We start from the raw sequence: 16,100 nt of genomic DNA on the forward strand, positions 1-16,100 counted from the left end.
GAGGGATTGAGAGAGGCAGGAAAAGGGAGAGGGAGAGAGAGAGGGGGGTAGAGAGCGAGAGAGGGGTAGAGAGAGAGAGAGAGAGAGAGAGAGGCAGGAAGAGGGAGAGACAGAGGCGAGGAAGAGGGGGAGAGAGAGGGAGGAAGAAACCGAGCTAGAGAAAGACAGAGAAAGGAGAGCGAGTGAGGGCGGGAGTGATACAGGCAGGAAGAGGGAGAGACCGAGAGAGAGAGAGAGAGAGAGGATAGCGAGGAAGGGATAGAGAGAGGCAGGAAGAGGGAGAGAGAGGGGGTAGAAGAGAGAGTTGGAAAGGAGACTGCAAGAGAGTCATGCAGTATAACTTTTCATTTGTGTCTAGAGAGACATCTAGTGGTACATCTAACATAATGACAGTACACACTAGAAAGGCATCAATCAACATTTTCACTGTAACTTAGTATGTTTACAACATTTTCTTCATTTATTTTTAGTAATACTTCCGATACATATATAAACAATCTTTACAAAACGACGGAGTCTTGTCTTTTTTTACAACACACAACTTGCTTCAAGAGAACCCCCATCAGTAATATCATACACCCACATTGCAATATTCAAACTAAACATTTCTGTGCAATACAAAATAAATGTTCACATAAGTTGACCTTTTTTTTCAAAAAAATTTAAAAAATGTTATTATTTACAAGGAAAACTAACAACAAAGTAAACATTCTCCTCATCAGCTGTTCTTCTTGCTCTCAGGCAGACTGGTCGAATTCTGCCACTGTAGAACAGCGGCACCATATTTCCTCTGTATTCATATACTGTGATGACGGCTGCTTAGATGGACCTCGATATATACAGAATATATGATGTATTATTGTACGCCGAGAGAACGAACTGCATCATTATCATATGTCTAAGGGCACTATGATATGGGCCATTGTGAAAAAGGACATTTCCATAGTCTTAAGTCAGAACTGAAAACAACTGTAGTGTTGTCCAAGAAAATGGTACTGTGTAACTTCCGTCTAAATTCATCAATCACCAAATTCATCAATCATCACATGAATCAATGACATACAGTTTAAACCTGTGCTGCACCCATTATTAAATATGTTGGTTTCATGAATGTATATGGTACTGTAGATAGTTGATCATTGACAATAAGGCAGAAGTTAGGTTTTGCGTGACATTAGAAGTTAGATAAAAAAAATACAATAGCAGTCACACACATCGTTTTATCTTTAGAAGTGTTTTGATTTTTTGCGAAAACAAGTTATCTAAAAAATAAGAAAATCCATTTGCCCATTTATCTTCCATGTACACATGGGCTATGTTTCATATTTACAACATTTAAACCATTGGAAATATCTCATTGTGAGCAAGAACAGAATCAATGGTCCTCGTTTAATGTAGTCTATTCGATTTCATTCGGGCATAGAGAGGGACAATACCAAACAAACTGCAGTATACAGACCACAAAAGAAACTGGACCAAAAACAAAACGAGTTGTGGCAAAATAAAATCTATACATATTTACTATTGATTCACACCCCCCCTGTGTTATAGAACGCAGACATCATCTCCAGTTATCATGTATCCATGGTCTTGAAAATGCCTATTATTTTCACATTTGATTTCCAACTGCATATGGTTGTGTCTTAAGAGAGGCAATGTTCTATGGCAATGCAACATATAAGTCATCATGTGCATATCATGCTGCACTAATGTAGTGCAACAATAGTTCCTGAAACAACGCAAAAGAGAGACAGGCAATAGATCCAGTAACCAGGGATGGTTTCTCATCTTGTGTTCTCTGTCTGTATATATGTTTATCCTCCAAGATAGTCCACTGCCTAGGAATCAACCGGTAACCAAAAGTATCTCTTTTGTTTGCGACCGAAGAAGGAGATTTCAGTCAAAACCCAGAAAGGAAAGGAATCCAAGCCTTTTTCATGGAGATTTTCCTCCCCTTCCCTGCGGTGACTTTTGGCAACGTGCGAACCGTCAGTGCATCCTAAGCCTCCAGCTACTCAACGTTTCAGGGACGAGCAGAAAATGCAGCAAAGAAATGAGCTTGTGCTGTTTGTGTTCAAAGACAGAAAAGTTTGTCTCTTCGCAGCAGCTCTTCCATTTGAAAGCAAAAAGGGCAAACAAAAAAAGGCATTTTCCTCGTAGTGAGTGGAGGCCATGAAGGCGTTTGCTTAAGGAAATATCACAAAAGAAATTGGGGGAAAAAGGAGAACTGCATGGACTAAACCCAAATATCTCCAAGTGGAGAATTTTTTCCTCAATTCCAATTTCCATTTAACTCATGAGGACCCAAAATGGATTCAAGATGGCCGTTGGTCTTCTTGATCTGCAGATGAAAACATCCCTGTCCTTCCTATGATGGGATATGTCTCCTTGTTTTTACGGCAGGTGTGGCAGGTCTCTGGAGGACTAGGCTATCCCAGAGTCCTACATGTCAGCGTCCCCGTCATAGGCTAGGGTGAGAGGTTTCAGTCGGTTGTTCATCTGCCTCTGTCTCTTTGGTTTCTTTGGCTTTTTGCTATGAGGAAGAGTAGACGCCATGTTACCCGGCCTTACAATCTGTACACTACAGTACAAGTAAAACACCAGCAGCACTAGAAAGTGGCATACTATTATGTCAGTTATAACATATCGCTGCGTTTGTTCCAAATGAACGATATCTCTATAAAACTGACATTTCGGGAAGACATGGGCATATTAAAACGATAAAAAGCTAGTTCAAGGTATTAGTATGCCCATTTGCATTAATGACTGTGGCCATGCTTCACTTGACTTCTATGGCTTGGAGCTATAAAGTACCTTTTCTATAGGTTATGACAGTGCGAGAATATTACAGAGCTATTTAGCAAAGGCCACCATCCTAGGAAAAGAGAAGCACTATTGTTGTCCTGCCATCATTAATGCCTCATAAAGATGCATGCATGAATGCTTACTTCTACTGCATGTGTCCATATTCCTTGATGGTAGTGTGAACTTGATCATCCTCAACAGCTGGTGTTCCGTGCATAACAAACGTGAGCAACATAATACATGTGTGTGACAATGTATGGTAAATAGAGGATTAACAGGGATGAGATGGCAGAGGGGATTTGATAAAAGCAGGGGAATGTTGCTCCTGCTCTAAAATATAGTAGCTGTCTATCATGGCCACCAGAGGGCAGTATGGCACCATCATTGTGCCATTTTACAGTCAGGAAAACAAATTAGTCGACAGGAAAAGGCCTGAATGAGTCTTAATGGGGTTGAATTTGTATCTTCATTTTTTAAAATTGAACCTTTATTTAACTAGGCAAGTCAGTTAAGAACAAATTCTTATTTACAATGACGGCCTACACCGGCCAAATCCAGATGACGCTGGGCCAATTGTGCGCCGCCCTATGGAACTCCCAATCATGGCCGGATGTGATACAGCCTGGATGCGAACCAGGTACTATAGTGACGCCTCTTGGGCTGAGATGCAGTGCCTTAGACTGCTTCGTCACTCTGGAGACCAAATCAGTCAATGGTAGTCACATTAGTAGTTACTTCACCCTGGTTACATATTTTGTTCCAGGCCAACACTAACACTTCTGAGTTAACTCCTCTTCATCTTGAGTCGTTGATCAGTAATTGGGTGTGTTAGGGTCTGGAGACCACTGCCCTAATGGTTTAGGTTAATGATTTGGTGAAGGTAAGGTCATCCTAAAGTCGGAAGACTTCCCACGACCAGGGTCTATCTGGAGCCTACCACCTACAGTACGTGGGACCCCTAGAAGGTGATTTCCTGGGACCTCACCTGCACCAGCAACTTCACACAGCTGGTCAAGCGGGACATGCCATGTGACACTGGTGGAGGGGTCACAGGTCAGGGGTCAACGATTGGCACTGCAGCTACTCTTTAGCTGCTGCCCTGGCTGCTGCTTTGGCCACTGCTTTGGCAACTGCTTTGACCCAACTCTTGGCAATCGGGGCACGTATAAGTCAACTCATGTACATTTTGGCCCATCCAGACCACCGTCCCATTGGCGTTGGACTCGGTGGCCTGAAGATGGCGGCGGAGGACGCTGTAACTGCTGCTGGCGACAGATGGCATGAAGAAAACAAAACAAACAACAACAAAACAATAAATACACCAAAAAGATGGGGGGGGGGGGTTCTTAATGAATGATGAAGGGATGGATGAGTAAAAAAGATGAGGGGGGGGTTCTTAATGAATGATGAAGGGATGGATGAGTAAAAAAGGACAAGATCAGAGCGGACTCACCAAGCTAGGTATATCATAGACACTATGAACATGAGCAGTACCAGGGCTCCCGCTGCTACACCATATACCCACATCTTCAGCTTGCCATCTGTGGATGAGGGAGAGCTGTCAGTTCAGCTGGCTACGCGGCTGACTGGGTCTTGTTTCCATTCATTTCTGTCTTTGAAAATGTTGATCTGAATTGTGCTTTGGAGGACGTGTCTAGACAGTCTCAACCTGTTGAAAATGGTAAGAGCCCAAGTGCCACTTACTGCCTCAGTGACATGCAGCACTCTAACCCGGAAATAACTATGGTGTTAACCAAGCAAATTTGCTAAGAGCGTACAGGACATTAGCCTAATACATAGTATCGCCTGTATTGGCTGCAATCCTGTTGCAGCATCTAACAAATCGTCAGCCACTTGCTTCCTTTTCATTTCATGCACTTATTTAGCAATAATAAAAGAGTAGCAGAGAAACATTTTCCTCTGATCCAAAATGGTCCTCCCATCACTTCACATTCTTGCTATATTTGCTATTGTCAAAAGTGTGTGCAGAAATGTAGCTCTCATAAACCAAAAGCTTTAAAAGCTATTTACTGTGGTCGACGTAGCTGCGTCTGTAAGAAATAATGCCCCCCGCAGTATCTAACTTTCATGGGTTTACTTTTTGTACTCTGCATCTGCAAGTTACTGAATGTGTGTTCACTACTTCTACACTAGTGACATAGCTGGTTCACCTGGTCCAAAGGGCTGCAGGTACCAGGTGCGCCCGGTGCGTCCAGGCTGTATGGTGGCAGGCAGGGTGGGGTTGATGGCACGGCTGGTCTTCACGTCAGTCTTCTTGTCCCCGGCTGTGGGGATCTCCAGGATGGGTATGGGGGAGCACCGGTTCAGCTGGCCACTGGAGGACATCACCTCGGTGTAGCCCTCCTCACACATACACACGCCAGCCTGAAGAGGGCAGTGTTACACAAATACTGTTCACTGCTGTGTCTGAATATGTCACTATCTGTCGAATCCTTGCTTCCTCTGTCCTTGTTTCCTCAATTTCTTTCAAAGCAAATTGGAGGAGGAGGTCAGAGGGAGGGACCGTGGATCCTCTCCTTTGATGCACTTTGAAAGGAATTGAGGAGACAAGGATGGAGGAAGCAAGGATTTGACAGGTATTAATGCTTTCAGACACAACCACGGTTGTCAGCTTGTCACTATCTGGCCAAGCTAGAATGGACTGAAGTGCAACGCGTTCAGAGCACAAACCTAATCTGAACCACTCTCACTAAACATAGAAGACTACCCGTGAACAGCTCACCTCAGTGCAGAAGGACAATGGCATTTGACACGGCGGGTCACAGGAGTTGTTGTCGTCCCGTGGAGGATTGATAGGGGGGCATCCCCCTGTAGGTCAAAGGTCACCAAAGAAGGATCAGATGACATGTGATTGGTCAGATCTTTAGTCTTTGATGTAATCTCTAATAAGGCATATGGAAAGAAGTGCAATAAGGCACCATTGAAGGTTTAGTAGTGCCGCCTACCTGTGACGTTGAGTCCATCAGAGCGCTGACACCAGGTGACACGAGAGGAGCCTGACCACGTGCTGCTCATCCACTTGTACTCAAAACACTCCCCATCTGTAAGAGCACAAGACATAATGATATCGATAAGCCATTAAGCCAGGTACAGAACGGAGCCAAATTGAATTCAGATCAGTTCTACTGAATTAAACAGAACTTAATTGAACAGAGGGGTGTGGTTTGATTTTTACATTCTGGATGAAAGGCTCAGGCTTTTGCTAGATGACTATGCATGAATGCTGTTAATGTTTCGTCAATATCTCCATCAGTGCTCCTAGTGACCCATATTCTTTAGGGAGCCCTCTGTAACTAATCACCTGCAAAACCAATTCAACTCAATCGTAAATGAGCAATCTAACCTTGACAAATTTAGATTTTTCTCTCTGTGCTCGCTGGCTACAGTATCATCGCTACAATCAGTACAATAGATTTTTATAGTGTCATCTGTCAGGGTATAATGATCTGGGGTGTTTCTCTTTCTTCCTCTCCCTCTCTCTCTCTATATTCCCCATATTGCTTCCTCTCCCTCTCTCTCTCTCTATTCCCCATATTGCTTCCTCTCCCTCTCTCTCTCTCTATTCCCCATATTGCTTCCTCTCCCTCTCTCTATTCCCCATATTGCTTCCTCTCCCCTCTCTCTCTCTCTCTCTATTCCCCATATTGCTTCCTCTCCCTCTCTCTCTCTCTATTCCCCATATTGCTTCCTCTCCCCTCTCTCTCTCTATTCCCCATATTGCTTCCTCTCCCTCTCTCTCTCTATTCCCCATATTACTTCCTCTCCCTCTCTCTCTATTCCCCATATTGCTTCCTCTCCCCTCTCTCTCTCTATTCCCCATATTGCTTCCTCTCCCCTCTCTCTCTATTCCCCATATTGCTTCCTCTCCCTCTCTCTCTCTATTCCCCATATTGCTTCCTATCCCTCTCTCTCTCTATTCCCCATATTGCGTCCTCTCCCTCTCTCTCTCTCTATTCCCCATATTGCTTCCTCTCCCCTCTCTCTCTATTCCCCATATTGCTTCCTCTCCCTCTCTCTCTCTATTCCCCATATTGCTTCCTCTCCCCCCTCTCTCTATTCCCCATATTGCTTCCTCTCCCCTCTCTCTCTATTCCCCATATTGCTTCCTCTCCCTCTCTCTCTCTATTCCCCATATTGCTTCCTCTCTCTCTCTATTCCCCATATTGCTTCCTCTCCCTCTCTCTCTATTCCCCATATTGCTTCCTCTCCCCTCTCTCTCTCTATTCCCCATTTTGCTTCCTCTCCCTCTCTCTCTCTATTCCTCATATTGCGTCCTCTCCCTCTCTCTCTATTCCCCATATTGCTTCCTCTCCCTCTCTCTCTATTCCCCATATTGCCTCCTCTCCCTCTCTCTCTATTCCCCATATTGCTTCCTCTCCCTCTCTATTCCCAATATTGCTTCCTCTCCCTCTATTCCCCACATTGCTTCCTCTCCCCTCTCTCTCTATTCCCCATATTGCTTCCTCTCCCTCTCTATTCCCCATATTGCTTCCTCTCCCCTCTCTCTCTCTATTCCCAATATTGCTTCCTCTCCCCTCTCTCTCTATTCCCCATATTGCTTCCTCTCCCCTCTCTCTCTCTATTCCCCATATTGCTTCCTCTCCCTCTCTCTCTCTATTCCCCATATTGTTTCCTCTCCCCTCTCTCTCTCTCTATTCCCCATATTGCGTCCTCTCCCCTCTCTCTCTCTCTATTCCCCATATTGCTTCCTCTCCCCTCTCTCTCTCTCTCTCTCTATTCCCATATTGCTTCATCTCCCTCTCTCTCTCTATTCCCCATATTGCTTCCTTTCCCTCTCTCTCTCTATTCCCCATATTGCTTCCTCTTCCTCTCTATTCCCCATATTGCTTCCTCTCCCTCTCTCTCTCTATTCCCCATATTGCTTCCTCTCCCTCTCTCTCTCTATTCCTCATATTGCGTCCTCTCCATCTCTCTCTCTATTCCCCATATTGCTTCCTCTCCCTCTCTCTCTATTCCCAATATTACTTCCTCTCCCCTCTCTCTCTATTCCCCATATTGCTTCCTCTCCCTTCTCTCTCTATTCCCCATATTGCTTCCTCTCCCTCTCTCTCTATTCCCCATATTGCTTCCTCTCCCTCTCTCTCTATTCCCCATATTGCCTCCTCTCCCTCTCTCTCTCTATTCCCCATATTGCTTCCTCTCCCTCTCTCTCTATATTCCCCATATTGCTTCCTCTCCCCTCTCTCTCTATTCCCCATATTGCTTCCTCTCCCTCTCTCTCTCTATTCCCCATATTGCTTCTTCTCCCCCCTCTCTCTATTCCCCATATTGCTTCCTCTCCCCTCTCTCTCTATTCCCCATATTGCTTCCTCTCCCCTCTCTCTCTCTATTCCCCATATTGCTTCCTCTCCCTCTCTCTCTATTCCCCATATTGCTTCCTCTCCCTCTCTCTCTCTATTCCCCATATTGCTTCCTCTCCCTCTCTCTCTCTATTCCCCATATTGCGTCCTCTCCCTCTCTCTCTCTATTCCCCATATTGCTTCCTCTCCCTCTCTCTCTCTATTCCCCATATTGCTTCCTCTCCCTCTCTCTCTCTATTCCCCATATTGCTTCCTCTCCCTCTCTCTCTCTATTCCCCATATTGCTTCCTCTCCCTCTCTCTCTCTATTCCCCATATTGCTTCCTCCCTTTCTCCCTCTCTATTCCCCATATTGCTTCATCTCCCTCTCTCTCTCTATTCCCCATATTGCTTCCTCTCCCTCTCTCTCTCTATTCCCCATATTGCTTCCTCTCCCCCCTCTCTCTATTCCCCATATTGCTTCCTCTCCCCTCTCTCTATATTCCCCATATTGCTTCCTCTCCCCTCTCTCTTTATTCCCCATATTGCTTCCTCTCCCTCTCTCTCTATTCCCCATATTGCTTCCTCTCCCTCTCTCTCTCTATTCCCCATATTGCTTCCTCCCTTTCTCCCTCTCTATTCCCCATATTGCTTCATCTCCCTCTCTCTCTCTATTCCCCATATTGCGTCCTCTCCCTCTCTCTCTCTATTCCCCATATTGCTTCCTCTCCCCTCTCTCTCTCTATTCCCCATATTGCTTCCTCTCCCTCTCTCTCTATTCCCCATATCTCTTCCTCTCCCTCTCTCTCTCTATTCCCCATATTGCTTCCTCTCCCTCTCTCTCTATTCCCCATATTGCTTCCTCTCCCTCTCTCTCTCTATTCCCCATATTGTTTCCTCTCCTCTCTCTCTCTATTCCCCATATTGCTTCCTCTCCCTCTCTCTCTCTCTCTATTCCCCATATTGCTTCCTCTCCCCTCTCTCTCTCTCTCTATTCCCCATAATGCTTCCTTTCCCTCTCTCTCTCTATTCCCCATATTGCTTCCTCTTCCTCTCTATTCCCCATATTGCTTCCTCTCCCTCTCTCTCTCTATTCCCCATATTGCTTCCTCTCCCTCTCTCTCTCTATTCCTCATATTGCGTCCTCTCCATCTCTCTCTCTATTCCCCATATTGCTTCCTCTCCCTCTCTCTCTATTCCCCATATTGCCTCCTCTCCCTCTCTCTATTCCCCATATTGCTTCCTCTCCCTCTCTCTCTCTATTCCCAATATTGCTTCCTCTCCCCTCTCTCTCTATTCCCCATATTGCTTCCTCTTCCCTCTCTCTCTATTCCCCATATTGCTTCCTCTCCCTCTCTATTCCCCATATTGCTTCCTCTCCCTCTCTCTCTATTCCCCATATTGCTTCCGCTCCCTCTCTCTCTATTCCCCATATTGCCTCCTCTCCTTCTCTCTCTCTATTCCCCATATTGCTTCCTCTCCCTCTCTCTCTATATTCCCCATATTGCTTCCTCTCCCCTCTCTCTCTATTCCCCATATTGCTTCCTCTCCCTCTCTATTCCCCATATTGCTTCCTCGCCCCCCCTCTCTCTATTCCCCATATTGCTTCCTCTCCCCTCTCTCTCTATTCCCCATATTGCTTCCTCTCCCCTCTCTCTCTCTATTCCCCATATTGCTTCCTCTCCCTCTCTCTCTATTCCCCATATTGCTTCCTCTTCCACTCTCTCTCTATTCCCAATATTGCTTCCTCTCCCCTCTCTCTCTATTCCCCATATTGCTTCCTCTTCCCTCTCTCTCTATTCCCCATATTGCTTCCTCTCCCTCTCTCTCTATTCCCCATATTGCTTCCGCTCCCTCTCTCTCTATTCCCCATATTGCCTCCTCTCCCTCTCTCTCTCTATTCCCCATATTGCTTCCTCTCCCTCTCTCTCTATATTCCCCATATTGCTTCCTCTCCCCTCTCTCTCTATTCCCCATATTGCTTCCTCTCCCTCTCTCTCTCTATTCCCCATATTGCTTCCTCTCCCCCCCTCTCTCTATTCCCCATATTGCTTCCTCTCCCCTCTCTCTCTATTCCCCATATTGCTTCCTCTCCCCTCTCTCTCTCTATTCCCCATATTGCTTCCTCTCCCTCTCTCTCTATTCCCCATATTGCTTCCTCTTCCACTCTCTCTCTATTCCCCATATTGCTTCCTCTCCCTCTCTCTCTCTATTCCCCATATTGCGTCCTCTCCCTCTCTCTCTCTATTCCCCATATTGCTTCCTCTCCCTCTCTCTCTCTATTCCCCATATTGCTTCCTCTCCCTCTCTCTCTCTATTCCCCATATTGCTTCCTCTCCCTCTCTCTCTATTCCCCATATTGCTTCCTCTCCCTCTCTCTATTCCCCATATTGCTTCCTCTCCCTCTCTCTCTCTATTCCCCATATTGCTTCCTCTCCCCCCTCTCTCTATTCCCCATATTGCTTCCTCTCCCCTCTCTCTCTATTCCCCATATTGCTTCCTCTCCCTCTCTCTCTCTATTCCCCATATTGCGTCCTCTCCCTCTCTCTCTCTATTCCCCATATTGCTTCCTCTCCCTCTCTCTCTCTATTCCCCATATTGCTTCCTCTCCCTCTCTCTCTCTATTCCCCATATTGCTTCCTCTCCCCCTCTCTCTCTATTCCCCATATTGCTTCCTCTCCCTCTCTCTCTCTATTCCCCATTTTGCTTCCTCTCCCCCCTCTCTCTATTCCCCATATTGCTTCCTCTCCCCTCTCTCTCTATTCCCCATATTGCTTCCTCTCCCCTCTCTCTCTATTCCCCATATTGCTTCCTCTCCCTCTCTCTCTATTCCCCATATTGCTTCCTCTCCCTCTCTATTCCCCATATTGCTTCCTCCCTTTCTCCCTCTCTATTCCCCATATTGCTTCATCTCCCTCTCTCTCTATTCCTCAGATTGCTTCCTCTCCCTCTCTCTCTCTATTCCCCATATTGCTTCCTCTCCCTCTCTCTCTCTATTCCCCATATTGCGTCCTCTCCCTCTCTCTCTCTATTCCCCATATTGCTTCCTCTCCCTCTCTCTCTCTATTCCCCATATTGCTTCCTCTCCCTCTCTCTCTCTCTATTCCCCATATTGCTTCCTCTCCCTCTCTCTCTCTATTCCCCATATTGCTTCCTCTCCCTCTCTCTCTCTATTCCCCATATTGCGTCCTCTCCCTCTCTCTCTCTATTCCCCATATTGCTTCCTCTCCCTCTCTCTCTCTATTCCCCATATTGCTTCCTCTCCCTCTCTCTCTCTATTCCCCATATTGCTTCCTCTCCCTCTCTCTCTCTATTCCCCATATTGCTTCCTCTCCCTCTCTCTCTCTATTCCCCATATTGCTTCCTCCCTTTCTCCCTCTCTATTCCCCACATTGCTTCATCTCCCTCTCTCTCTCTATTCCCCATATTGCTTCCTCTCCCTCTCTCTCTCTATTCCCCATATTGCTTCCTCTCCCTCTCTCTCTCTATTCCCCATATTGCTTCCTCTCCCCCCCCTCTCTCTATTCCCCATATTGCTTCCTCTCCCCTCTCTCTATATTCCCCATATTGCTTCCTCTCCCTCTCTCTCTATTCCCCATATTGCTTCCTCTCCCTCTCTCTCTCTATTCCCCATATTGCCTCCTCCCTTTCTCCCTCTCTATTCCCCATATTGCTTCATCTCCCTCTCTCTCTCTATTCCCCATATTGCTTCCTCTCCCTCTCTCTCTCTATTCCCCATATTGCTTCCTCTCCCTCTCTCTCTCTATTCCCCATATTGCGTCCTCTCCCTCTCTCTCTCTATTCCCCATATTGCTTCCTCTCCCTCTCTCTCTCTATTCCCCATATTGCTTCCTCTCCCTCTCTCTCTCTATTCCCCATATTGCTTCCTCTCCCCCTCTCTCTCTATTCCCCATATTGCTTCCTCTCCCTCTCTCTATTCCCCATATTGCTTCCTCTCCCCCCCTCTCTCTATTCCCCATATTGCTTCCTCTCCCCTCTCTCTCTATTCCCCATATTGCTTCCTCTCCCCTCTCTCTCTATTCCCCATATTGCTTCCTCTCCCTCTCTCTCTATTCCCCATATTGCTTCCTCTCCCTCTCTATTCCCCATATTGCTTCCTCCCTTTCTCCCTCTCTATTCCCCATATTGCTTCATCTCCCTCTCTCTCTCTATTCCCCATATTGCTTCCTCTCCCTCTCTCTCTCTATTCCCCATATTGCTTCCTCTCCCTCTCTCTCTCTATTCCCCATATTGCGTCCTCTCCCTCTCTCTCTCTATTCCCCATATTGCTTCCTCTCCCTCTCTCTCTCTATTCCCCATATTGCTTCCTCTCCCTCTCTCTCTATTCCCCATATTGCTTCCTCTCCCTCTCTCTCTCTATTCCCCATATTGCTTCCTCTCCCTCTCTCTCTCTATTCCCCATATTGCTTCCTCTCCCCCCCTCTCTCTATTCCCCATATTGCTTCCTCTCCCCTCTCTCTCTATTCCCCATATTGCTTCCTCTCCCCTCTCTCTCTCTATTCCCCATATTGCTTCCTCTCCCTCTCTCTCTATTCCCCATATTGCTTCCTCTTCCACTCTCTCTCTATTCCCCATATTGCTTCCTCTCCCTCTCTCTCTCTATTCCCCATATTGCGTCCTCTCCCTCTCTCTCTCTATTCCCCATATTGCTTCCTCTCCCTCTCTCTCTCTATTCCCCATATTGCTTCCTCTCCCTCTCTCTCTCTATTCCCCATATTGCTTCCTCTCCCTCTCTCTCTATTCCCCATATTGCTTCCTCTCCCTCTCTCTATTCCCCATATTGCTTCCTCTCCCTCTCTCTCTCTATTCCCCATATTGCTTCCTCTCCCCCCCTCTCTCTATTCCCCATATTGCTTCCTCTCCCCTCTCTCTCTATTCCCCATATTGCTTCCTCTCCCTCTCTCTCTCTATTCCCCATATTGCGTCCTCTCCCTCTCTCTCTCTATTCCCCATATTGCTTCCTCTCCCTCTCTCTCTCTATTCCCCATATTGCTTCCTCTCCCTCTCTCTCTCTATTCCCCATATTGCTTCCTCTCCCCCTCTCTCTCTATTCCCCATATTGCTTCCTCTCCCTCTCTCTCTCTATTCCCCATTTTGCTTCCTCTCCCCCCTCTCTCTATTCCCCATATTGCTTCCTCTCCCCTCTCTCTCTATTCCCCATATTGCTTCCTCTCCCCTCTCTCTCTATTCCCCATATTGCTTCCTCTCCCTCTCTCTCTATTCCCCATATTGCTTCCTCTCCCTCTCTATTCCCCATATTGCTTCCTCCCTTTCTCCCTCTCTATTCCCCATATTGCTTCATCTCCCTCTCTCTCTATTCCTCAGATTGCTTCCTCTCCCTCTCTCTCTCTATTCCCCATATTGCTTCCTCTCCCTCTCTCTCTCTATTCCCCATATTGCGTCCTCTCCCTCTCTCTCTCTATTCCCCATATTGCTTCCTCTCCCTCTCTCTCTCTATTCCCCATATTGCTTCCTCTCCCTCTCTCTCTCTCTATTCCCCATATTGCTTCCTCTCCCTCTCTCTCTCTATTCCCCATATTGCTTCCTCTCCCTCTCTCTCTCTATTCCCCATATTGCGTCCTCTCCCTCTCTCTCTCTATTCCCCATATTGCTTCCTCTCCCTCTCTCTCTCTATTCCCCATATTGCTTCCTCTCCCTCTCTCTCTCTATTCCCCATATTGCTTCCTCTCCCTCTCTCTCTCTATTCCCCATATTGCTTCCTCTCCCTCTCTCTCTCTATTCCCCATATTGCTTCCTCCCTTTCTCCCTCTCTATTCCCCACATTGCTTCATCTCCCTCTCTCTCTCTATTCCCCATATTGCTTCCTCTCCCTCTCTCTCTCTATTCCCCATATTGCTTCCTCTCCCTCTCTCTCTCTATTCCCCATATTGCTTCCTCTCCCCCCCCTCTCTCTATTCCCCATATTGCTTCCTCTCCCCTCTCTCTATATTCCCCATATTGCTTCCTCTCCCTCTCTCTCTATTCCCCATATTGCTTCCTCTCCCTCTCTCTCTCTATTCCCCATATTGCCTCCTCCCTTTCTCCCTCTCTATTCCCCATATTGCTTCATCTCCCTCTCTCTCTCTATTCCCCATATTGCTTCCTCTCCCTCTCTCTCTCTATTCCCCATATTGCTTCCTCTCCGTCTCTCTCTCTATTCCCCATATTGCGTCCTCTCCCTCTCTCTCTCTATTCCCCATATTGCTTCCTCTCCCTCTCTCTCTCTATTCCCCATATTGCTTCCTCTCCCTCTCTCTCTCTATTCCCCATATTGCTTCCTCTCCCCCTCTCTCTCTATTCCCCATATTGCTTCCTCTCCCTCTCTCTATTCCCCATATTGCTTCCTCTCCCCCCCTCTCTCTATTCCCCATATTGCTTCCTCTCCCCTCTCTCTCTATTCCCCATATTGCTTCCTCTCCCCTCTCTCTCTATTCCCCATATTGCTTCCTCTCCCTCTCTCTCTATTCCCCATATTGCTTCCTCTCCCTCTCTATTCCCCATATTGCTTCCTCCCTTTCTCCCTCTCTATTCCCCATATTGCTTCATCTCCCTCTCTCTCTCTATTCCCCATATTGCTTCCTCTCCCTCTCTCTCTCTATTCCCCATATTGCTTCCTCTCCCTCTCTCTCTCTATTCCCCATATTGCGTCCTCTCCCTCTCTCTCTCTATTCCCCATATTGCTTCCTCTCCCTCTCTCTCTCTATTCCCCATATTGCTTCCTCTCCCTCTCTCTCTATTCCCCATATTGCTTCCTCTCCCTCTCTCTCTCTATTCCCCATATTGCTTCCTCTCCCTCTCTCTCTCTATTCCCCATATTGCTTCCTCTCCCTCTCTCTCTCTATTCCCCATATTGCTTCCTCTCCCTCTCTCTCTCTATTCCCCATATTGCTTCCTCTCCTCTCTCTCTCTATTCCCCATATTGCTTCCTCTCCCTCTCTCTCTCTATTCCCCATATTGCTTCCTCTCCCTCTCTCTCTCTATTCCCCATATTGCTTCCTCTCCCTCTCTCTCTCTATTCCCCATATTGCTTCCTCTCCCTCTCTCTCTCTATTCCCCATATTGCTTCCTCTCCCTCTCTCTCTCTATTCCCCATATTGCTTCCTCTCCCTCTCTCTCTCTATTCCCCATATTGCTTCCTCTTCCTCTCTCTCTCTATTCCCCATATTGCTTCCTCTCCCTCTCTCTATTCCCCATATTGCTTCCTCTCCCTCTCTCTCTCTATTCCCCATATTGTTTCCTCTCCCCTCTTTCTCTATTCCCCATATTGTTTCCTCTCCCTCTCTCTCTCTATTCCCCATATTGCTTCCTCTCCCTCTCTATTCCCCATATTTCTTCCTCTCCCTCTCTCTCTCTATTCCCCATATTGCTTCCTCTCCCTCTCTCTCTCTATTCCCCATATTGTTTCCTCTCCCCTCTTTCTCTATTCCCCATATTGCTTCCTCTCCCTCTCTATTCCCCATATTGCTTCCTCTCCCTCTCTCTATTCCCCATATTGCTTCCTCTCCCTCTCTCTATTCCCCATATTGCTTCCTCTCCCTCTCTATTCCCCATATTTCTTCCTCTCCCTCTCTCTCTCTATTCCCCATATTGCGTCCTCTCCCTCTCTCTCTCTATTCCCCATATTGCGTCCTCTCCCTCTCTCTTTCTATTCCCCATATTGCTTCCTCTCCCCTCTCTTTCACTCCTCTCTCTCCTGTTTTTCCTCTCCATCCAATGTCTCGCTCCTTCCCACTCTATCTCCCCCTGTCTCCCCTTCCTCTCCTTCTTAAATAGCGCCGGGCCACCCCATCCCCTCTCCCTCATGGGCCCATAGTGATGCTTATAAACCAGGTCATCCCAGCGATGGCTGCTGTGGGGCGGCCACAGCAGTGGGTGAGAAAACGAGGAACTCCACAACCAGAACCCAGGGGAACGCAGTGGGGGGTTGGGGATTCACATAACACTGTATGCTGTA

At 46.9% G+C, this 16,100-nt stretch overlaps 1 protein-coding gene across 1 annotated transcript in view; it reads right to left on the reverse strand.

Annotated features, from left to right (window-relative positions):
• Window positions 1-433: 433 nt before the first annotated feature.
• Window positions 434-16,100, reverse strand: part of LOC110515882 (thrombospondin type-1 domain-containing protein 7A) — a 105,643-nt gene continuing 89,976 nt past the window's right edge. Inside the window, exons 24-28 of the mRNA XM_036973360.1 lie at window positions 5,772-5,867; window positions 5,549-5,634; window positions 4,977-5,190; window positions 4,259-4,346; window positions 434-2,533 (exon numbers count right to left, since the gene is read on the reverse strand). Coding sequence (XP_036829255.1) covers window positions 2,443-2,533; window positions 4,259-4,346; window positions 4,977-5,190; window positions 5,549-5,634; window positions 5,772-5,867 — 575 coding nt within the window. The 3' untranslated portion in view covers window positions 434-2,442. The remainder of the gene's footprint in view (window positions 2,534-4,258; window positions 4,347-4,976; window positions 5,191-5,548; window positions 5,635-5,771; window positions 5,868-16,100) is intronic.

Source organism: Oncorhynchus mykiss, chromosome 3, assembly GCF_013265735.2.
Source record: "Oncorhynchus mykiss isolate Arlee chromosome 3, USDA_OmykA_1.1, whole genome shotgun sequence".
Lineage (NCBI taxonomy): Eukaryota > Metazoa > Chordata > Actinopteri > Salmoniformes > Salmonidae > Oncorhynchus > Oncorhynchus mykiss.